Source organism: Daucus carota, chromosome 5, assembly GCF_001625215.2.
Source record: "Daucus carota subsp. sativus chromosome 5, DH1 v3.0, whole genome shotgun sequence".
In the NCBI taxonomy this organism is placed as follows: Eukaryota; Viridiplantae; Streptophyta; class Magnoliopsida; order Apiales; family Apiaceae; genus Daucus; species Daucus carota.
This window is the reverse complement of record NC_030385.2, coordinates 23,861,075-23,885,174: the sequence shown is the minus strand read 5'-3', so window position 1 is coordinate 23,885,174 and position 24,100 is coordinate 23,861,075. Positions and strand designations below refer to the sequence as shown.

At 38.8% G+C, this 24,100-nt stretch overlaps 1 protein-coding gene across 1 annotated transcript in view; it reads right to left on the bottom strand.

Annotated features, from left to right (window-relative positions):
• LOC135152812 (protein MAIN-LIKE 1-like) overlaps window positions 1–22,867 on the bottom strand; it is a 30,057-nt gene extending 7,190 nt beyond the window's left edge. The window contains exon 1 of the mRNA XM_064093922.1: window positions 22,822–22,867. Within this exon, the coding sequence (XP_063949992.1) occupies window positions 22,822–22,867 (46 nt within the window). The remainder of the gene's footprint in view (window positions 1–22,821) is intronic.
• Window positions 22,868–24,100: the final 1,233 nt, after the last annotated feature.

Below are 24,100 nucleotides of genomic sequence, written 5' to 3'. Positions count from 1 at the left end.
GACGGTATTTTTATCTGCCAATCTAAATACATCAAGGATCTTCTGAAGAAATATGGAATGGAAGAAGCATCTACTGCCAAACCCCTATTGCCAACTGCTGTCAAACTTGATCAGGACAAATCTGGTAAGTCAGTTGACATCACGAAGTATCGAGGTATGATTGGCTCTCTCTTATACTTAACTGCTAGTAGACCAGATATCATGTTCGCAACTTGTTTATGTGCTAGATTCCAGGCTGATCCTAAAGAGTCACATCTTATAGCTGTTAAGCGTATTTTTAGGTATCTTAAGGGAACCCCCAATCTAGGGATTTGGTACCCTAAAGATACAGGTTTTAATCTAGTTGGCTATACAGATTCTGACTTTGCAGGATGTAAGATTGATAGGAAAAGTACTTCAGGAAGCTGTCAGTTTCTTGGACGAAGGTTGGTGTCATGGTATAGCAAGAAGCAACATTCCGTGTCTACGTCTACAGCGGAAGCTGAATACATAGCTGCTGGAAGTTGCTGTGCTCAAATCTTGTGGATGAGGAATCAACTACAAGATTATGGACTCATGTTGGATAAAATTCCGATTCTGTGTGATAACACGAGTGCCATTGCCATTGCCAACAATCCTGTTCAACACTCCAGGACAAAGCATATTGATATCAGGTATCATTTCCTTCGCGAGCATGTCATGAATGGAACAGTAGAGTTACACTTTGTACCTACTGATCAACAAATTGCAGACATCTTCACTAACCACTAGATGAATCCACTTTCTCTAGACTGGTTGGTGAACTTGGGATGTTAAATATGTCTAATTAATTAGACAAGAAATAACTGCAATTTGTTCGTAAGTTCACAAGTTTTAAATATACATATTTTCAGGACTTGTGCATTTACAAAGAGCATCCAGTATTTTACATAATTTTCTGATAATTAGTTTTAATTATTTGCCATGATTTATATGATTTGCATGACTTTATGTGATTATGTGATTAATTGCTAAGTGGTAGATATTTAGAATTAATTTTCTTGAAGTATTTAAGTGCTTATATTCAATTAATGAATATTAGTGTTTATTTAATTCATATTTTAATTATATTTAATTAATGGATTTGAAGCAATTCAAATTATTTTAAGTTGTCCATTAATTAAATATTAGTTAAAATCAATGCAGCAAATTTATTAAATATCTGTTGACTAAATCTTAATTTAGTTAAAATTTATTTAATTTAATTATGATATCAATTTATCAAAATGAAATTTGATTCAATTCAACTCATTTTATCAAATTGATATTGAGTAGAGTAAAATCTGCTCAAAATCTGACTTAGTACTATGTATGCGTATAAACTAAGCGCAACATTTGACTAAAAGTCAAATGTTGGCGCCCAGTTTTTAAACATGTATGTGTAACAAAACCTGAGTTGTTCAACTTAGTTTTTGTCTAAGTTTTCTTCTCTAGTACTAAACAAGCGCAAATTTGACCAAGTCAAATGTTGCGCCAATGGTTATGAGGATTAGCTCTTATGTCCAGGAAAATCAAGAGAAATGATTGAAAAGAAAAACAAAATGAAGCGAGAAAAGGGCAAAGCTTTTGTGCAAGAAAGATCCAAAGGAGGATGCATGTTTGAATGTGGCAAGAAAAGGGCAATTTCAAAAAGGATTGCACAAGCTGAAAAACAATCAAAGCCGCCTAAACAGCAAGCTGATTACGAAAATAAAAGAAATCCAAGGCACTTCTAACTTGGAGTGATGATGAAGATGAGTCCAGCTCTTGATGATTCTAGTGATGAATGGTGATTTGGCTCTTGTTGTCTCGATGGCTCATTGATACAACGGATTCAGATACGGACACTAAGTGAGGTAAACTCATTAATTCTGAATTACATACTATGATACAACTACGTGTGAACTAACCATGCAGGATAAGAGTTGTTCATCATAATGGGACTCATGTGATCTTAAGAATGAGAATTATGATCGAGAAGAAAACGTTCATTTGAAGAAAGTCATAGGTGATTTCTTAATGAAAAGAGTGCCAAAGCTAGTAGTGGAATCATGCTGCCCCAAGGAACAGATCTCACACTTGAAGGGAACAACATGCAAATCCAAGAAGGAATGATACACTCAATGAAGGAACCCAGCGCGCTGAGAGCAGATCTTAAAGCTAAGGATGCAAGCTTGGAGGCGTTCGAGTTAAGCCAAATCTCAAAGCTAGCCGAAAATCTTCTATTCAAGCTGAAAGATCAAATCATGGAGCAAGAAGTCAAAGATCTTCAGAAAGCCATGGGAAAGTTTGTGCAAGGAGAAGAAAGTCGCAATCTATAATGAAACAAGCTAAGATTCTCATGACAAGAGGCATTGGTGCAGCTTCTACACCACTTCTTCAATGAATATGAAGGGAAAAATGGCATTCCATATAATTATGCCATGCTTGGGTGACTTGTACAATGTGGAAAGAAGGGCCATCGTGCTAAGAATTGTCCAAGAAGAATTCTCAATCAGCAAGCTGGGGAAGGAAGTCAGCTCACTGGCAGTATGCTGACAACAGAAACAACAGAAGACAGCTCGGACAGTATGCTGATAAGACCAGCAGAACATGGAAGAAGATTCAAAGTGGTCCAAATGTGGATCAAGAATCTGATCTAATGTTCTATATGTTTTACAACTAACACTGCTGGACCAACAAATTTGGGTACCAAAACGTTGAGTTGTTTTTGTTTTTGTTTGTAGGTTTGTCTCGTGTCTAAAGTAAAGCCAAATCAATGGATATGGGATAGTGGATGCACTAGGCACATGAGCGGTAGACAAATCTCAGTTTCGAAGCTTGAAGATGAAGAAGGGTGGTCGTGTCACAATTGGTGATAGAAAAACTCTTCCTATTCTTGGCAAAGGAACTATAGGTAATAGTAGCATTCATTAACAAGGTACATAGTGAAAGGTCTTACTTATAACTTGCTTAGTAATAGTCAGTTTATTTGATGATGGTCATATTGTTAACTTTGATAAGGATGAATGTAACTATACTTGTTGGTGCTAACAAAACTCCTCTAGTTGCAAAACGAGAAGGAAATATATTGTTTTGAACTTTGAAGAACAGGAGGCAGGTGTTTGTTTAGGCAGCTGGGGTAATAATCCAAAATTGGCATAGAAGGCTTGTGACATCTCATATGGATCATCTCAGCAAGCTGTCAGCAAAGAAGCTTGTTCGAGGACTACCAAAGCTTAAGTATGTCAAGATGGAGACATGTTGCTGCTTGTCAATTGGGAAAGCAACAAGGACTCCACATAAGGCAAAGAAATGTATCACTTCTAAACCTTAGAGCTTCTTCACTGGATCGTTTTTGGTCCGAAGCTTATAAGAGTATGGAGGGTAACAAAGGCTTTGTCATTGTTGATGATTATTCTAGATTCACTGGGTATTATTCTTGCGTACTAAAGATTGTGCTTTTAGTGAATTTGAGAAACTAATCAAGTTGCTGGAGAACAAACAGATAAAAGACTTGTAGGTATTCGAAGTGATCATGGTGGGGAATTCCAAAAGACTTCATTACTTATTGTGAAGAAAGAGGAATCTCTCATGAGTTCTCAGCACCTCGTACACCTCGCAAAATGGAGTTGTAGAGCGTAAGAACAGTCCTTAACAAAACGCTAGGACATTGCTGCAGGAGAGCAGCGTGCCAAGAAGCTTTTGGGCAGAAGCTGTCACACACAAGCTTATGTTCTTAACAGAGTGCTTACAGACCAATTCTCACAAGACTCTGCCTTATGATTGCTAAGGAAAAAGAAGCCTATATCAGTTATTCAAGGTTTTTGGATCAAGTGCTTCGTACTCAAACCATTGATAGGGATGGTAAAGTAATTTCGATTCAAATTATAAGCTATTTTTTAGGCTATCTTTTAACAGTCGTGCTTATAGAGTGTATATCTGCTAAACATACTGTTGAAGGTCTATGATGGTCATTAAGAGTCTACTGATGATCTTGCAAGGGATGAGGAAGAATGTGCAGGTACAGTACGACAGCAAGCTGACAGTGAAGGAAACTGGAAATCAGCAGCTGACAGTCAACAGCCACAACTTTCAGAAGGCAATAAAGCCTACTGAATCCACTCCAGCTCTAAAAAGAAACTTTGGATAAGATGTCTAAGCCACATTGGATTAATCCAGAGGTCAAACTTCATCAGCAAGTCAAAATGTTGTTGATCAGACTCCTCCTAGACAGACTACAAGGAAGAAGAGGTCTAGCTCAACATAAGCTACAAAATCAACTAAACAGTGAAGAATCATCCCCTCAGTTTGATCATCGGAGATAAATCAGCTGGAATCAAAAACAAGGAAAGCTCAGCCAACATTTGTGCTATGCTGCCTTCATAGCTCAAGAGGAACCAAAAATGTTCAAGAGGCATAACAAGATGAAAATTGGATCATGGCAATGCAAGAAGAACTCAACCATTCGAAAGTGTGAGGTTTGGGACTTGTAGTCCACCAGAGGATGCTTCAATTGTTGGAACCAATGGGTGTTCAAGAAATAAAGTTGATGAATTGGTACTATCACTCGAAAAAACAAAGCTAGACTTGTTGCACAGGATAACAATCAACAAGAAGGGATTGATTTTGATCAAACATTGCTCCGGTTGCAAGATTAGAATCTATTAGGTGCCTCTTACATTTCATGCTTCAGAAGTTCAAGCTACATCAAATGGACGTCAAAGTGCATTCTTAAATGGATATCTAAAGGAAGAAGTCTATGTCAAGCAACCACCAGGATTACAGGATGAAAAATATCCTAACCGTGTCTACAAGCTCAAGAGGCACTTATGGATTAAGGCAAGCACCTCGGTCATGGTATGAAAGGTTAAGTGAATTTTGATCAAAAATGGTTCAATTAGAGGTAAATTGATCCTACTTTTGTTTACTATCTTCAAAGGTCAAGATATAGTTGTTCAAATATATGTAGAATAGTATATTTGGATTCTACTATGATTCTTTGTGTAAGTGGTTTTCAAAGTGCATGCATATGAGTTTGACATGACATGATGGGAGCTCAATTATTTCTTGGGCTCCAAATTAAGCAACACTCCAGAAGGAATTTATGTGGCATCAATCCAAGTATATCAAGAATTACTCAAAAGATTTGGATATGAGAATATCATGGCGAAATCAACACCAATGAGCGTTGTCAGCAAGCTGACAGCAGATGAACATGGTAAAGATGTTGATATTCGAATGTTATAGAGGTATGATTGGTAGTTTACTTTATCTACAGCTCAGACCTGATATTATGTATAGTGTTTGTGTTTGTGCAGATTTCAAGCAAAACCAAAGGATTCTCACTACAAGCGGTTAAAAGGATTTCAAATATTTAAGTGGAAACTATTACTTTGGGCTTATTCTATCATCACAAATGCTTTGGATCTTGTTGGGTAGTAGTGATGCAGATTATGCAGGTAGTCAAACGGATAGAAAAAGTACAAGTGGTGTTTGTGCATTTTTGGGTAAAGCTTGTTCTTGGTTAAGCAAGCAGCAAACTTCAGTGCTCTATCTTACGGTGAGGGGGAGTATTTGGCAGCTGGTAGCTGTTGCTCTCAAATGCTATGGATGAGACAACAATGGAAGGACTTGGAATCAAATGCAAGCAAACTCCTACTTTTGTGACAACACAAGTACAATCACATTTCAGAAAATCCAGTCAATCATTCAAGGACAAAGCACATGATGTTCGACATCATTTTCCTGAGAGACAATGTTGCAAAAGGTTCTGTAAGCTGAATTTTTGTGGCACAGCAGACAGCTAGCTGACATTTTCACAAAACCTCTTCCTGAAGAACGATATAATCGTGCTGAGAAGGGAAGGGGGTATGTTGTGATGTGCAGTCAGCGCTATAGCTTGGTTCCGGGTACTATAAGCTACTCTCTGTACTTTACATATTGCTTATATTTTTGCATAGGGTATTTCAAGAGTTTCTTGTTAATTCACTTCATAAATAACTATCCGTTATGTGCAGATTAACATGATTTTATGTGTTGAATATTGTTACGTGATTTGTGCTAATCTATGTGATTTATGGTTGGTGTTGTTGAATGCAAATTTTATCCGTTGCTATATAAGTTGGAACTGAGATAGATTTGTTATTAGAGTGTTATCTTAAGTTATTTCACAATGCGTATTTAAATAAAGTCGTGTCGTTACATAAAATTCCTAAAATAAATCCCCGATAATGATGCAAAGGGTTTAAAGTCTTATCCTTTCCCCGGTCTTTATCACTCTTCTTTAAAGCGCCCCGAACCTAGGGTTTCATCAATCTTTTTCAACCGCACATTCTTCGCCATTGCTACGATTGGAGCTCGAGTTGCATGAGGATGAAGACGCGAGCGAATATCAAGAGTCACACCCCTATTTCCAAGAAGAGGCTTTGGTTGATGAAGAGGATCTTGAGGAGATTGTAGCTCCGGTCGCGATGTTGAAAGCGGCGATGACAATCAGGCGTTTGAGGTCTGGTAGTTGAGAAATCTGGGAAGAAAAGAGTTAAGTCTGAAGAAAAGGGTGAAGGTTCGGATTTCGCTAGTCGAAAGGTCATCTTGGGAAACCCTTGTCTGGTAAGGCCTTTCATTCTTGCGGTGTGGGTTAGTTTATTTTCCTCACTAGGCCTTTGAATCATTTCTTGTTGATTTCCTAAAATCCGTGATCCATCTTTGGTCCGGGATTTAGGGGAACTAACTGAAACGGATGGGTCAGGTTGTGTCTTTTGTAATGACACTAAGATCTTTGTCACCTCGTTTCTAATGCTATCTTGAAAACTCCTCCCTCCCCTGTGTCCATTTTTACAAGAGGGGATTTAAGGAGTTGAGGGTTTGTCTGGGAAAGAACAGTTTTACTTTGATTACTGGGGTAGAGTGTGCTGACTGATATCAACATATCCCTCCACTAACTACCATTGTTCCACTTGCTCATGCATTGTTTAAGTTTCTATAGAGAATGTGAGTCCTAGATGGGTCGCGTTCTAATTTGTCTGCACAGGATATGGTAATTGTTTCTATGCTGTTGTCTGGGAAACAATTGGTATGGCGATTTAGTTGAAAACTATGATGAGTGTTGTGGATGGGAAGTCATCAACTGGACTTCCATATGGGTGTGTTACTTACTAAGTGTTTGAATGGTTTGGTGTGACTTTGATGGGCTGGAGTATCCAAGCTAAGGATTTCTGGATCTCAAGTGCTTAGCTCAAAATTGAAGCTGGAGAAAGATGGAACCTTTCCACTGTTGAGGTTTTGGTGTCCACCACCACCTCCAGGTCATCTCAGTCTGTTGTGTCGATTTGGGCTTCTGCAAAGGAGATTTTGGATTACATGGAGGAACTGCGAGCAAATCACAAGCAGTTGGTAGATGGTCAAAAACAACTCTCTGAACAAATGAAAGAGTTGTCAAATCAGTTGATTTTGGAAGGATATAGTTGGTTGGAGGAAAGCAGGGAACTCACCCGAAGAAGTGCGCTCTGGGAGTCTTCAATATGGGTTACGCAAGAGGATGTTTGGGTCTTGCGGGTCTTCTGATGTCAAAGTTCAACTTTTACTTCTACTGAGGATGGTATGACAGTCCTAGGCCCCGTACTGCTATGGATGTTCTTAAGGAGGCTGCAGGCACTGACTCTGTCTATGCTGATGCTGGAAATTGGTGATGGAGCAGATCGTATTGCTGCGGAGCTCGAGAAGAAGTTTGCTCAGGAAGAAGAGGATAAGGACGATAAGAACCTGATTTTTCTTCACCTTTTGGGATGATTAGGGGGAGACAATTAGGAATCTACTAATTAATAAAATAAGACTTGTGTGCTTAACTGTTTAGGTACTTTATTTGGCCCTATGTTATATTTGCTTTTGCTTCGACTAAGTTGTTGAATTTGTTGAATTTGGTATCTCAGGTGGTTTATCCGTGATTTGAATTTTTTAAGTTGGTTGTTTTGGATGCTTATCTGTATCCAGGTAGTTTTATCCTGGTCAGATTATTAGTTTAATATCTATGCAAGTACTTGGTTATTTGATACTTGATTGCATAATATTTTCTGCTTTGCATAATAGATTGTCATATATCCTATATTTGAATTTGTATGTGATTTGATATATGTTGAATTTTAATGATATTAGATTGCTGTATTCAGGGGGAGTATTATACTTTTTCCTAAATAGGGTGTAATCATAACAAAAGGGGAGATTGATACTCGCAGTGTTTTGATGATCACACTGCCAGCAGCTAATAGCATAAAACTGTGCCTTGTGTTAGACGAGCTATCAAGTTATATATGATGTGCTAACAGCTTGATGAGTGTTCAGTAATGTTCATTGTCAGCAAGCTTACAGGTTTGTCATCAGGCTTATCAGCGAGCTTACAGCGTGAACAGAATAACAAATGGATAAGGATCAAAGTCGAAAAGCAAGGAGATTTATTAGGAACGATTTGTAAGGACTTAAATGTATATGATATACTATAAATATTAGAGCTCAGTTTTAAACAAGAATTTCAAACAAAACTGATGTCCTAACTTTAGGAGTGTTATCTCTAACCGATCTTATACTAAACAACTCCTACTATTTCAAATTAGGTTTAATACTAAACGTTACGGAGGTGTTTACAACGTTCGACGCTTGTTACTCAGTAATCTTCACAGTTTAAAACGGTTCAAATTGAGAACAAATTATACGTGAGTTCGGTTGGAACAAGAACGTTGGAATTTGTTAGCAAATTGGACGTTGACTTGTGTATATAATACTTGAGTGTGGTTTCCCGGTTTTGTTGAACAACAGAACACACTTCAAGCTTCTGAATCAACACACTTACATTGAAAATCTTTATGAGCTCTAGACTTATAGTTGATTATATACTAGATGAGTCATAGTTTCGGTTGTATTACATTCACACATTGTATTGTTCAAGTGTAAAGGTTGTGTTGCTTGTATCGAGCTGTGAAACAAGGGAACAGGGGAAGTTAGCTAGAAGGATACTGGGAAGTATAGGTCTTGGAGAGCTTTTGGTTTCGTGGTCAGGGGTTCAGCAGCTGATGAACAGGAAGAAGGGATAAAGGGAGTTATATTATTGATCAATTGTAATTGTTGACATTATTGAGTAATAATATAATCTCTTACCAGTTGGTAGGGGACCAGGACGTAGACCATAGGGTTAGGGGTCGAACCTGGCTAAAATCTTGGGTTGCTAGTTTACGGATGATAATCTGTTTGCATTGGCATCTGCATTGTTAGCTAGCTGGACTGTTTACATCTGAAATTAACAGGCAAGCTGTCTGCGACATTATAAATATTCGGTAAACCTTAAAAATCGGTCCATAATTAGCATAACACCTTATGCACCCCCCTCTAGGTGTTTAATTTCAGTTGCCAAAGTTACTTAATCAACCAACCGATCCTCAAAGCAGTTTTTTCCGCAACATAACCCTGCTCGAGAGTCAGTCCAAGAAGATCGCGGTATCATGTCCTTCCTCTGGCGAGCTGTGGTGGTGAAGCATGTAGAAAAATGCGCCCAGTGGTTCGTACCCGAGATGTGATGGACATCCTCCAGTGTAATGGTGGCCGCACCGAAAGTAGATGAAAAGTGTGCGTCTCTGGACGCCACTCTCGATAAAAGCAGTGATCAAGCCCCTGTCATGCTTGACCTGCCCCAATTGAACACCCACTCAAAACCCGCATCATTAAAGCATCCACTTATCGCTTAGGCGGCCTGGTTTTGATCAACTACATTCAGGACTCACCGCAATTCGTCCTGACTCTAAGATCGGAAGGTCTCCACAATTAAAATACAGGAACTTGTCGGCAGTTTATAGTGAAGCAAACATTAACTTTAATAAATAGCAGTCCATCAAGTCATTACCTTACTAGTTTCCACATGTAAAGCATAATGTAACGTAACTGTAATTACGATAACTCAACACAACAAAGACAGGAAACAATACGTAAGTATTATACAGGAACTACAGGTTGGAGATTCGATACGAACAGACAAGACAATCAGATATCGAGACGAGCATCCGTCCACTGGAAGAAGTTCATTAACATGTTCAAGCCTCAGTGAGAATAAAGTTTCAATATGTTTCTGCTATCAAGATTGCCTGAAGATCAAGTATCAAAGACCAGAAGATTCCAGTATATTAAATTTGATTATTTATAATCAAATTTATCGAAGCACATTAACCCGGAGACCTGATCACAGTAAATTATCAAGCAAAGGATCAAGGAATTATTTCATTCGAGTCGTTCGTGAACCAGACCAGTGCACAGGACGTCAGGACATACGAAAAATTCAGTGGATTTAATCAACGTATTAAGTGATCAAGTCATCGGCTGCTCCAGGATATATTGCCAAAGAATTCATTTGTTATGACATATATATAATATATATATATAATTGTGAATTACTTGAATTTATTTATTCAATGTAATTAAATAAGCACAATTGATAATATATAAATATATGTTATATGTATTGATGCAAATGAAATCCAAGTTAAAATGACAAGTACATGTTCAGTGGAGTTAATTCAACAGGAGCGCAAACTTTGACTTAGTCAAAGTTCGCGCTCCTCACAAACCTCGGTTACTTAGTTTTTCTAAGTCTTCACTGAAGCCAAAGGTGTAACACGTGGAGCGCAAACTTTGACTAGTCAAAGTTCGCGACTCCAAGTTTTACTGTGTCACAATGCTCATTCAACATTAGAATATTTCTAAGGCTATTCTCTGTGAGTGCTTGGCGCATCCTTTGACCAAGGATGAGCGAAGGGTTGACCCTCCGTGTGTCAAGCGCAACCTTTGACCCTCAGTCAAAGTTGATTCCAATTCTCAGAATTTATTCTAAGGCAAAGAAGGGATGTAAAGGAGGCGCAACTTTTCAAATATATATGTGTATATGTATATCAGCGCAACTTTGATATATATAGATCACACTATAACTCCAGGCCAACTCTCATTAAAAGGAGTTAGTTTTTATTTTTAGAAAACGAATCCGTCCAGGACGAACTCAGTCGTCCAGGACGAACTCGTTAACCATGGTTGTTTTGGAAGTTCTAATAAAAGGGCTTTGTGTTTTCATTTGAAAACAACTACACACTTTGTAAGTGCACACACTATACACATTCTCGAGAGTTAAATTAGAAGATACATTTATCGAGAGTTTGTAATAGAGTGATTGTAGTCGTCTGCAGCCGACACTTGTGTTGGAATTTGTGCCCCGAGGATTATTCTAATATAAGATATTCCCCGACTTGCTGGAGTTATTATTTTACGATGATTTAACATGGACTGAAACAAGATTATCCCGCAATTAATTAAACGAAGAAATTGGTACGACGTATTCAACCCCCCCTCTACTCTGATTGGACCTAACAATTGTATCAGACTTAGCTGATCGATATACAGATCTGAGATCCGTAACAGTGAAAAGCTAGCTGTCGCTACAATCGTAATTATCGGATAACAATGTCGACACACATATTAGGACAAAGTACCTCCTTTTGACAAGGATGACTACAACAACTGGAAGATGAAGATGTTGCTGTACATCAGAGTTGGCAAACCCATGTCATTGGGAATTCGGAAAAGTGGTCCATTTGTGCCTATGAAGATTATTCCTGAATCTGTTTGAAAATGGTTTCGTATTCCACAGAAGTCTGTTTCCCAAGGAGAAAAGTGAATACACTGACACTGAAAGGAATTGTTGCACAGGATCATAATCTGCAACTCATAATTGTTGAATCAATGACCAAGACAATGACACATCTGATACTAAGTCTGAAAACTTCAAAGCAGATGTGGGACACTATGTGAGGCATTGATGGAGGGATCTGAAGAAGTCAGGGAAACAGATACGAATGCTAATTGCCAGATATGAAGCATTTCGGCAATACCTGAGAGAACAGTCTCAAATCTATGAGAGATTCATGTTGTTGTTGAATGAATCACCCGCATGGAAAGACTTATCCACAGAAAGAGATAAACCAGAAGTTTCTCATTTGGATGCCACCATCTAGTTGTTAAGACAGAGACCATCCGGGAAAGAAGCGACTTCGGACTAGACTTTGGAAAGCTGTTTGGAAAACTGAGACGTTTGAGATGGAACTTGAACAGAGAAAGATATAATATGGTGGTGGATCAACAGAATCCAAGAGTATGGCCTTGCAGAAGACCACTGCACGGATTGCTGATCACCATATTTGGTTATCAACAATTAGTTGAATATGTATCAATGATCACACTGTTGCTCAGAGTGATTGTTCATCCATCAAAGCTGACTGTCCTTCTACACATTACTGAAGATTGTAGAAGCTGAAGTTGATGAAGTTTCTGAAGAACCGGAGGATATTCTACACTCAAGAAGAGCTGGAGCAGCTGGAATAAGTCAATGGCTTATATGGCTGCAAGGTTTAAGCATCAAGTCAGAAGAACCTCCGACAAGAAGCTTCAGGGAACAAGTTTCAGGGTAAAGGAGGATACTCAGGCTCAGGGTCAAAGAGTACTGGCAGTTTCAAACCAAACATGTATGACAAGAGCAAGGTCAGTGCTACAACTGCAATGACTTAGGGCACTTTGCTACAGAGTGCAGGAAACCTAAAGCAGCTCCTGTCAGAAGCAACCATATGATAAGAAGAATCTATGAGGATCTGAAAGAAAGAAAATGAGAAGCTAAAGCTAAGTTGGAAGCAAGTGGTGGCCAAGCACAAAGGAAGGGCCTTACATGTGCTGAGAGGAAAACTGGGATGACACATTCTGATGGATGAACCTGTCCAGAGCAATATGCTTTTTGCATTAAGGGCTACACTTGTCGAGGAATCTCCATCTCAGGTAGTCCTGAAATTTCTGTTGATGACATGACTACTGCTGATTATAAAAGACTATAAATGAACTAGGTAAAGAGATGTATAACTTGCACACTAGTTTATATTAGCTTCAGAATCAAGATAACAGTAGTCTTTCTCTAAAGATAGCTAAACTTGAAGCAAGAGTAGATGAATTAGCTTTAGAGAAACTCATAAACACTAACCTTAAAGATAAATTAAATATCTAGAGAATAGGGAAGTGTAGTGCAAGAAATTGAGGAGTCCCTTAGGTCTCAGATTGCTGACCTAGAAACTAAGCTTAGGGCCTATCAGAATTCGCCTTTCTACAGAAAGAGATCTTGGAAGTCAAGGGTTGATAAGAAGGTTGCTATTGGCCTTGACTATAGTTCTTTGGAAAGAGCCAAAAGAAAGAAGAGAAAGAGAATGAAGGCATATTTGTTTCAGCAGGAACTGAGAATGCTCCTGAAGGAACAAATATACCTAAAATTCTGAAGACACCAAGACCCCTATCTTTGAATGGCACAAACAGAACCTCTGATAGAAGAAGACCTTGATCAAGGAAGAGTTGAAAAATGAGGAAGTTGTTAAGCCCAAGTAAAACAGGAATCACAGAAGTAACCTTCTGAATACCATGTCAGAGATGATCAGATAAAACTGGATTAGGAAGTTAACTAGTTCCAACAAAAGAAGAACAACAGGAATGGCAAGTTAGATCCATAAGAACCCAATTCAGGATTCTAATGCGAGAAAGGTTTGTAATAATTGCAATTCACTAATCATCTTACTCATGCATGTAAAGTGATTAAAGTAGATAATCTGTTTCTAGCATGCCTAATACGTGTAACATGAATGCTGTTCTTTGCCATGTGGTAAGGTAGGTTGCCATGCTATGTGCTATGAATATGATGTCTGCATGTTTTACCATTTGAATGCATCTTTTCTGCACCATCTACTATGAATATGAATATGCCTGCACCCTCTGTTGCCCCTGGGGCAAAGACTGCAGTCCTCTAAGAAGAAGGAAACTCCCAACTCCAGTCTAAAAGCACTTCTGCTAAGACTAAAAAGGAGAAGAGTCCAGTCACCCCTGAACAAGCACATGTTAAACAGTTTTCCTGTGATAATCCGGTTTCTACTAAATCACCTGGACCCAAGAACGTCCTGGGGTACCAAAGAAAGTTTAATCGTTGTGAATGCAGGGCACAGGAAGAAGAGAAAGTGTGTGGGTTCTTGATAGTGGTTGTTCAGACAAGGACTGGAGAAAAGTCCCTGCTCACAGATGTGGTGATGGACCGGCCCAATTGTAATCTTTGGAGAGAACCAACAAGGTTTTACAACGGGATATGGTAGTGAAAGTTGGAAATGATCATAATTGAAGATATCTCTCTGGTGGAAGGACTCAAGCACAATTTACTGAGTATCAGTCAGTTCTGTGACAAGGATACGATGTATCTTTCAGAAGGAAGTTTGCTTACCAGAACCGAAGAACAAGGATCTTACACTCCGTGGTGTAAGAAAATCAAGTTTTGTTTATAGCGCAATAGACTCAGCAAGTAAGGGGGAGGTCAAGTGTTTCTACACCAAGGCCTCTGCTGATGATAGTTGGTTATGGCATCGAAGCTCCACACTGAACTTTAAGACTATGAACTCTTTAGTCAAAGGGAACTTGTGAAGGATTGCCACGAAAGAATTCTGTCAAGAAGGACTCGGTGATGCATGTGAAAAGGGAAGTCAAAGAAAGCACACACAGGAGCAAAGGCATGACTGACATGGTTTCACCCCTTCAACTGATTCATATGGATCTGTTTGGACCCAGTCAACATCCTTCTATATCAAGAAAAGATATGCTCTTGTGATGTCGATGACTACTCAAAATACACATGGTATTATTCTTACATTCAAAGGATGAAGCAGCACTCGTCATCATTGATCATATCAAGAAGATTGAAAAGAAGCAGATCTGCCAGTAGGGCAATCAGATCAGATAATGGAACAGAATTGTAATGCTGTTCTTATGGACTTCTGTACTGATAAGGGCATCTCTCGTCAGTATTCAGCTGCCAGGACTCCACAAACAAAGGGTGTCGTAGAAGGAAGAACAGAACCTTGATGTGAAGCAGCCAAGGACTATGATTAGTCAATCAAGACTTCCAATCATTTCTGGGCTGAAGCTGTAGCACTGCTTGCTACACTCAAATCGTACCCTGATTAACAAGGATTTGGATAAGACCTCCTTATGAAGTAATGGCCAACAAAAAAACCATCACTGAGTTAACTTTCATTGTTTGTGCAAAATGCTTGTGTTAAAAGAAGAGCATTTGGGAAGTTTGATGCCAAAGCTGAAGAAGCATTTTTCTGGGTTATTCTTTGGAGTCTAAGGCCTACAGGGTTTAGCTGATCAAGACGACAAGCTGATTGAAAGCATCAATGTAAGATTTGATGATACCAAACTCCCAAGTCTAAAAGGAAAATGAATCTGATCTCTGGGTTTGAGAATTTGAAGACATCTACTTAGGAGAAGATGAACCTGAAGCTGATAAAGAGATCCTAATGCAATGAAGAGAATGCTGATCCTGCCACCATCTGGAGGAAGTATTGGCAACAATACAGATGATCAGCATAGGATGTGCACAAACTGGAGGATATACAAACTTATTGTGATTATGAGAAGAGTAGCATATTACAAACCTTAGCGCAAGTGGGTAGGTAATCAGGGGTGTGGCCGTGTGTCGGGGAGCTAATGTAGGGAACCGCTCGTATATCCACACCTAGTGTGAAGGTACATACATATATGTGCACATCAAAATATATATGAAGAAAAACTTGATAAATAAAATGATAGTAAATGCGTACCTGTACTAACGTGGCGTAGCCAACGAAGCCGGCTGCGACTTTATGGGTGGAATCGCACATCTTCCTATAAAGGTATGCAAGAACAGCACTCCTCATCTATAACCATCCACGCTCTGCAAGTCACGTAGCATCAAAGGAGTTGAGATTCACATAGTTCCCGCTGCTATCAGGAAACAACGATCCATAACACAAGTAGGTGTGCCCTGATGTGAAAGATAGTCTGCGCATCAAAATCCTCCGCAGATGAGTCCAACCGGGCACAGTTGCTGATACTCTCAGTGTTTTGATGATCACACTGCCAGCAAGCTAATAGCATAAAACTGGTGCTTGTTAGCGAGCTATCAAAGTTATATATGAATGTGCTAACAGCTTGATGAGTTTCAGTATTATGTTCATTGTCAGCAAGCTTACAGGTTGTCATTCAGGCTTATCAGCGAGCTTACAGCGTGAACAGAATAACAAATGGATAAGGATCAAAGTCGAAAAGCAAGGAGATTTATTAGGAATCGATTTGTAAGGACTTTAATATTTATATATGACTTATATAAATATTAGAGCTCAGTTTTAAATCAGAATTTCAAACAAAAACGATTTCCTAACTTGTAGGAGTGGTATCTCTAACTCGATCTTATCTATAACAACTCCTATCCTATTTCAAATTATGGTTTTATACATAAACGTTTTACTGAGTTGGTTTACAACGTTTCTACGCTTTTTACTCAGTAATCTTCACAAGTTTAAACGTTCAAATTGAGAACAAATTATACGTGAGTTCGGTTGGAACAAGAACGTTGGAATTTGTTAGCAAATTGACCGTTGGACTTTGTGTATATATATACTTGAGTGTGGTTTCCGTTTTTGTTGAACAACAAGAACACACTTCAAGCTTCTGAAATACAACACACTTACATTGCAAAATCTTTACTTGAGCTCTAGTACTTATATTTGATTATATATCTATATTGAGTTCATAGTTTCGGTTGTATTACATTCACACATTGTATTGTTCAAAGTGTAAAGGTTTGTTGCTGTGTATCGAGCTTGTGAAACAAGGGAACAAGGGGACTAGTTAGCTAGAAGAGTATACTTGGGAAGTATAGGTCTTGGAGAGCTTTTGGTTCGTGGTTCAGGGGTTTCAGCAAGCTGATAACAAGAACAAGGGATAAAGGGAGTTATATTATTGAATCATTGTAATTGTTGACATTATTGATTAATAATATAATCTCTTACCAGTTGGTAGGGGACCAGGACGTAGACCATTAGGGTTAGGGGTCGAACCTGGCTAAAATTCTTGGTGTTGCTAGTTTACTGATTATATCTGTTTTGCATTGCATCTGCATTGTTAGCTAGCTGACTGTTTACTCTGAAATTAACAGCAAGCTGTCTGCGACAGTATAAATATTCGGTAACCTTAAAAATCGGTCATATTAGCCATAACACCTATTCACCCCCCCTCTAGGTGTTTAATTTCAATTGGTATCAGAGCTGTGTTTGTACTAATACTTCTGTAACAGGAATAGTATCGATCGATATGGCTGATAACTTTCAGGGAAAGTCCGATTTTAGAGCTCCTCTCCTCACGGGTTCTGACAACTACAATTGGTGGAAAGGCCAAATGGAGGCTCATCTATCCAGAGATCCCCTAATGCAAAGAGTTGTGCAAAGAGGTCCTTATGAATATCTTGATAGCGATGGAAAAGTCAAGGACGTTGATGTTCTAACAGCGGACGAGCTATCAAAGGTTGCTGCAAATGGAAAAGCAAGGAGTACATTAATCAATGGGCTGAATCAAGCTGAATATGACAAGGTCTCTTCTCTCAAATCTGCAAAAGAAATTTGGGATGCATTGGAGACATATCACGAAGGCTCAAAGGCATTAAAGAAAGTCAAGCTCGGGAAGCTTATGAAAGAATTTGGAAGCTTTGCTATCAAGAAGGGAGAATCCATTCGAGAAAGCCAAGCTAGATTCCAAGTCACTCTCAACAGTCTTGAAAGACTTGGCAAAAAGATTCCTCAATCGGAAATCAACATGAATATTCTAAATGCTGTTCCATTCGAATATGGTGCCAAGGTCACAGCATTGGAGTCAGCTCTCAACATTGATACTATGGATCACCTGGCTATATTTGCTGAGTTGGAACAATTTGAAGCTAAGATTGAAGCTAACAGCTCAGAAAGCAGCAAGCTGCCAACAGAGAAAATGAAGAATCTTGCACTGCACTCCTCTGTCAGCAAGCTGGAAACAGATGAGGAAACAGAATCAGATGAGGATCTAGCTCTTATGTCCAGGAAAATCAAGAGAATGATTGAAAAGAAAAACAAAATGAAGCGAGAAAAGGGCAAAGCTTTTGGTGCAAAGAAAGATCCAAAGGATGATGCATGTTTTGAATGTGGCAAGAAAGGGCATTTCAAAAGGGATTGCTACAAGCTGAAAAACAAGTCAAAGCCGCCTAGACAGCAAGCTGATTACAAGAATAAAAAGAAATCCAAGGCACTTCTAACTTGGAGTGATGATGAAGATGAGTCAGCTTCTGATGATTCTAGTGATGAGATGGTGAATTTGGCTCTTGTTGGTCTCGATGGCTCAATTGATACAACGGATTCAGATACGGACACTAACAGTGAGGTAAACTCTATTAATTCTGAATTACATACTATTGATACAACTACTTGTGAACTAACCATGCAGGATAAGAGTTGTTCATCAATAATGGAACTCATTGATCTTAAGAATGAGGAATTATGAGCTCGAGAAAGAAAACGTTCATTGAAGAAGTCATAGGTGATTTCTTGAATGAAAGAGTGCCAAAGCTAGTAGTGGAATCATTGCTGCCCTCAAGGAACAGATCTCACAACTTGAAGGGAACAACATGCAAATCCAAAGAAGGAATGATACACTCATGAAGGAACTCAGCTCGCTGAGAGCAGATCTTAAAGCTAAGGATGCAAGCTTGGAGGCGTTCGAGTTAAGCAAATCTCAAAGCTTAGCCGAAATCTCTATTCAAGCTGAAAAGATCAAATCATTGGAGCAAGAAGTCAAAGATCTTCAGAAAGCCATGGGAAAGTTTGTTCAAGGAGAAGAAAGTCTCAAATCTATAATGAAACAAGCTAAGATTCTCATGACAAAGGAGGCATGTGTGCAGCTTCTACATCCACTTCTTCAATGAGATATGAAGGGAAAAATGGCATTCCATATAATTATGCCATGCCTGGGTGACTGTCACAAGTGTGGAAAGAAGGGCCATCTTGCTAATAATTGTCCAATGAAGAATTCTCAATCAGCAAGCTGGGGAAGGAAGTCAGCTCACTGGCAGTATGCTGACAACAGAAACAGACAGAAGACAGCTCCGGGACAGTATGCTGATAAGACCAGCAGAACATGGAAGAAGAGTTCTAAAGTGGTCCAAATGTGGATCAAGAATCTGATCTTAATGTTCTATATGTTTTATCAACTAACACTGCTGGACCCAACAAAATTTGGGTACCAAAACGTTGAGTTGTTTGTGTTTGTTTTGTAGGTTTGTCTCGTGTCTAAAGTAAAGCCAAATCAATGGATATTGGATAGTGGATGCACTAGGCACATGAGCGGAGACAAATCTCAGTTTCTAAGCTTGAAGATGAAGAAGGGTGGTCGTGTCACAATTGGTGATAGCAAAACTCTTCCTATTCTTGGCAAAGAACTATAGGTAATAGTATCATCTCTATTAACAGGTACAATATGTTAAAGGTCTTACTTATAACTTGCTTAGTATAAGTCAGTTATTTGATGATGGTCATATTGTTAACTTTGATAAGGATGAATGTACTATACTTGTTGGTGCTAACAAAACTCCTCTAGTTGCAAACGAGAAGGAAATATATATGTTTTGAACTTTGAAGAACAGGAGGCAGGTGTTTGTTTAGCAGCTGTGGATAATAATCCAGAAATTTGGCATAGAAGGCTTGGACATGCTCATATGGATCATCTCAGCAGCTGTCAGCAAAGAAGCTTGTTCGAGGACTACCAAGCTTAAGTATGTCAAGATGGAGACATGTTCTGCTTGTCAATTGGGAAAGCAAACAAGGACTCCACATAAGGCAAAGAAAATGGTATCTACTTCTAAACCTTTAGAGCTTCTTCACTTGGATCTTTTTGGTCCCGAAGCTTATAAGAGTATTGGAGGTAAACAATATGCCTTTGTCATTGTTGATGATTATTCTAGATTCACTTGGGTATTATTCTTGCGTACTAAAGATTGTGCTTTTAGTGAATTTGAGAAACTAATCAAGTTGCTTGAGACAAACTAGATACAAGACTTGTAGGTATTCGAAGTGATCATGGTGGGGAATTCCAAAAAGACTTCATTACTTATTGTGAAGAAAGAGGAATCTCTCATGAGTTCTCAGCACCTCGTACACCTCAGCAAAATGGAGTTGTAGAGCGTAAGAACAGGTCCTTACAAGAAACAGCTAGGACATTGCTGCAGGAGAGCAAGCTGCCAAGAAGCTTTTGGGCAGAAGCTGTCAACACAGCAAGCTATGTTCTTAACAGAGTGCTTATCAGACCAATTCTCAACAAGACTCCTTATGAATTGCTAAGGAAAAAGAAGCCTAATATCAGTTATTTCAAGGTTTTTGGATCTAAGTGCTTCGTACTCAAAACCATTGATAGGATGGTAAATTCGATTCTAAATCTTATGAAGCTATATTTTTAGGCTATTCTTTAACAAGTCGTGCTTATAGAGTGTATAATCTTGCTAAACATACTGTTGAAGAGTCTATTGATGTTTCATTTCAAGAGTCTACTGATGATCTTGCAAGGGATGAGGAAGAATGTGCAGGTACAGGTACTAGCAGCAAGCTGACAGTGAAGGAAACTGGAAATCAGCAAGCTGACAAGTCAACAGCCACAACTTCAGAAGGCAATAAAGCTACTGAATCCACTCCATCTCTTGAAGAAACTTTGGATAGATGTCTAAGCTCACATTGGATGAATCCAGAGGTCAAACTTCATCAGCAAGTCAAAATGTTGTTGATCAGACTCCTCCTAGACAGACTACAAGGAATGAAGAGGTCATAGCTCAACATAATCTACCAAAATCAACTAGAACAGTGAAGAATCATCCTCCTCAGTTGATCATCGGAGATAAATCAGCTGGAATCAAGACAAGGAAAGCTCAAGCCAACATTTGTGCTTATGCTGCCTTCATAGCTCAAGAGGAACCAAAGAATGTTCAAGAGGCATTACAAGATGAAAATTGGATCATGGCAATGCAAGAAGAACTCAACCAATTCGAAAGATGTGATGTTTGGGAACTTGTAGATCCACCAGAGGATGCTTCAATTGTTGGAACCAAATGGGTGTTCAAGAATAAAGTTGATGAATTTGGTACTATCACTCGAAACAAAGCTAGACTTGTTGCACAAGGATACAATCAACAAGAAGGGATTGATTTTGATCAAACATATGCTCCGGTTGCAAGATTAGAATCTATTAGGATGCTCTTATCATTTGCATGCTTCAAGAAGTTCAAGCTACATCAAATGGACGTCAAAAGTGCATTCTTAAATGGATATCTAAAGGAAGAAGTCTATGTCAAGCAACCACCAGGATTCGAGGATGAAAAATATCCTAACCGTGTCTACAAGCTCAAGAAGGCACTTTATGGATTAAGGCAAGCACCTCGGTCATGGTATGAAAGGTTAAGTGAATTTTTGATCAAAAATGGTTTCATTAGAGGTAAAATTGATCCTACTTTGTTTACTATCTTCAAAGGTCAAGATATATTAGTTGTTCAAATATATGTAGATGATATTATATTTGGATCTACTAATGATTCTTTGTGTAAGTGGTTTCAAAGTGCATGCATAGTGAGTTTGACATGAGCATGATGGGAGAGCTCAATTATTTCTTGGGGCTCCAAATTAAGCAAACTCCAGAAGGAATTTATGTGCATCAATCCAAGTATATCAAGAATCTACTCAAAGATTTGGATATGAGAATATCATGGCGAAATCAACACCAATGAGCGTTGTCAGCAAGCTGACAGCAGATGAACATGGTAAAGATGTTGATATTCGAATGTATAGAGGTATGATTGGTAGTTTACTTTATCTTACAGCCTCTAGACCTGATATTATGTATAGTGTTTGTGTTTGTGCTAGATTTCAAGCAAAACCAAAGGATTCTCACTTACAAGCTGTTAAAAGGATTTTCAAATATTTAAGTGGAACTATTACTTTGGGCTTATTCTATCCTATCACAAATGCTTTTGATCTTGTTGGGTATAGTGATGCAGATTATGCAGGTAGTCAAACTGATAGAAAAAGTACAAGTGGTGTTTGTGCATTTTTGGGTCAAAGCTTAGTTTCTTGGTTAAGCAAGAAGCAAACTTCAGTTGCTCTATCTACGGCTGAGGGGGAGTATTTGGCAGCTGGTAGCTGTTGCTCTCAAATGCTATGGATGAGACAACAATTGAAGGACTTTGGAATCAAATGCAAGCAAACTCCTATCTTTTGTGACAACACAAGTACAATCAACATTTCAGAAAATCCAGTCAATCATTCAAGGACAAAGCACATTGATGTTCGACATCATTTTCTGAGAGACAATGTTGCAAAAGGTTCTGTCAAGCTGATTTTTGTGGCTACAGCAGATCAGCTAGCTGACATTTTCACAAAACCTCTTCCTGAAGAACGATATATCGTGCTGAGAAGGGAATTGGGTATGTGTGATGTGCAGTCAGCAAGCTAATAAGCTTGGTCCGGGTACTATCAGCTTACTCTCTGTACTTTACATATTGCTTATTATTTTTGCATGAGGGTTATTTCAAGAGTTTCTTGTTAAATTCACTTCATAAATTAACTATCCGTTATGTGCAGATTACATGATTTTATGTGTTGAATATTGTTACGTGATTTTGTGCTAATCTATGTGATTTATGGTTGGTGTTTTAGAATTCAATTTTATCCGTTGCTATAAGTGGAACTGAGATTAGATTTGTTATTAGATTTTATCTTAATTATTTCACAATGCAGTATTTAAATAAAGTCGGTTTCGTTAATAAAATTCCTAAAATAAATCCCCCGATAATGATTCAAAAGGGTTTAAAGTCTATCCTTTCCCCGAGTCTTTATCACTTCTTCTTTAAAAGCGCCCCCGAACCTAGGGTTTCATCAATCTTTTTCAACCGATACACATTCTTCGCCATTGCTACGATTGGAGCTCGAGTTGCCATGAGGATGAAGACGCGAGCGAATATCAAGAGTCACACCCCTATTTCCAAGAAGAGGGCTTTGGTTGATGAAGATGATCTTGAGGAGATTGTAGCTCCGGTCGATGTTGAAAGCGGCGATGAACAATCAGGCGTTCTGAGGTCTGGTATTGAGAAATCTGGGAAGAAAAGAGTTAAGTCTGAAGAAAAGGGTGAAGGTTCTGATTTCGCTAGTCGAAAGGTCATCTTGGGGAAACCCTTGTCTGGTAAGGCCTTTCATTCTTGCGGTGTGGTTAAGTTATTTTCCTCACTAGGCTTTGAATCATTTCTTGTTGATTTACCTAAAATCTGTTATCCATCTTTGGTCCGGGAATTTTATGGGAACTTAACTGAAACTGAATCGGGTCAGGTTGTGTCTTTTGTAAATGACACTAAGATTACTTTGTCACCTCTGTTTCTGAATGCTATCTTGAAAACTCCTCCCTCCCCTGTGTCCATTTTACAAAGAGGGATTTAAGGATGTTGATGGTTTGTCTGGGAAAGAACAGTTTACTTTGATTACTGGGGTAGAGTGTGCTACTGATATCACATATCCCTCCACTACTACCATTGTTCCACTTGCTCATGCATTGTTTAAAGTTTCTATAGAGAATGTGAGTCCTAGGATGGGTACGCGTTCTAATTTGTCTGCACAGGATATGGTAATTGTTTCTATGCTGTTGTCTGGGAAACAATTTGATATGGCTGATTTAGTTTTGAAAACTATGATGAGTGTTGTGGATGGGAAGTCATCAACTGGACTTCCATATGGGTTGTTACTTACTAGAGTGTTTGAATGGTTTGGTGTGAACGTTGATGGGGCTGAGAGTATCCAAGCTAAGGAATTTCTGGATCTCAAGTGCTTAGCTCAATCAAATTTGAAGCTGGAGAAAGATGGAACCTTATCCACTGTTGAGGTTTTGGTGTCACCACCACCTCCAGGTCCATCTCAGTCTGTTGGTGTCGATTTGGGCATTTCTGCAAAGGAGATTTTGGATTACATGGAGGAACTGCGAGCAAATCACAAGCAGTTGGTAGATGGTCAAAAACAACTCTCTGAACAAATGAAAGAGTTGTCAAATCAGTTTGATTTTTGGAAGGATATAGTTTTTGGAGGAAAGACAGGGAACTCACCCGAGAAGTGCAGCTCTGGGAGTCTTCAATATGAGTTACGCAGAGGATGTTTGGGTC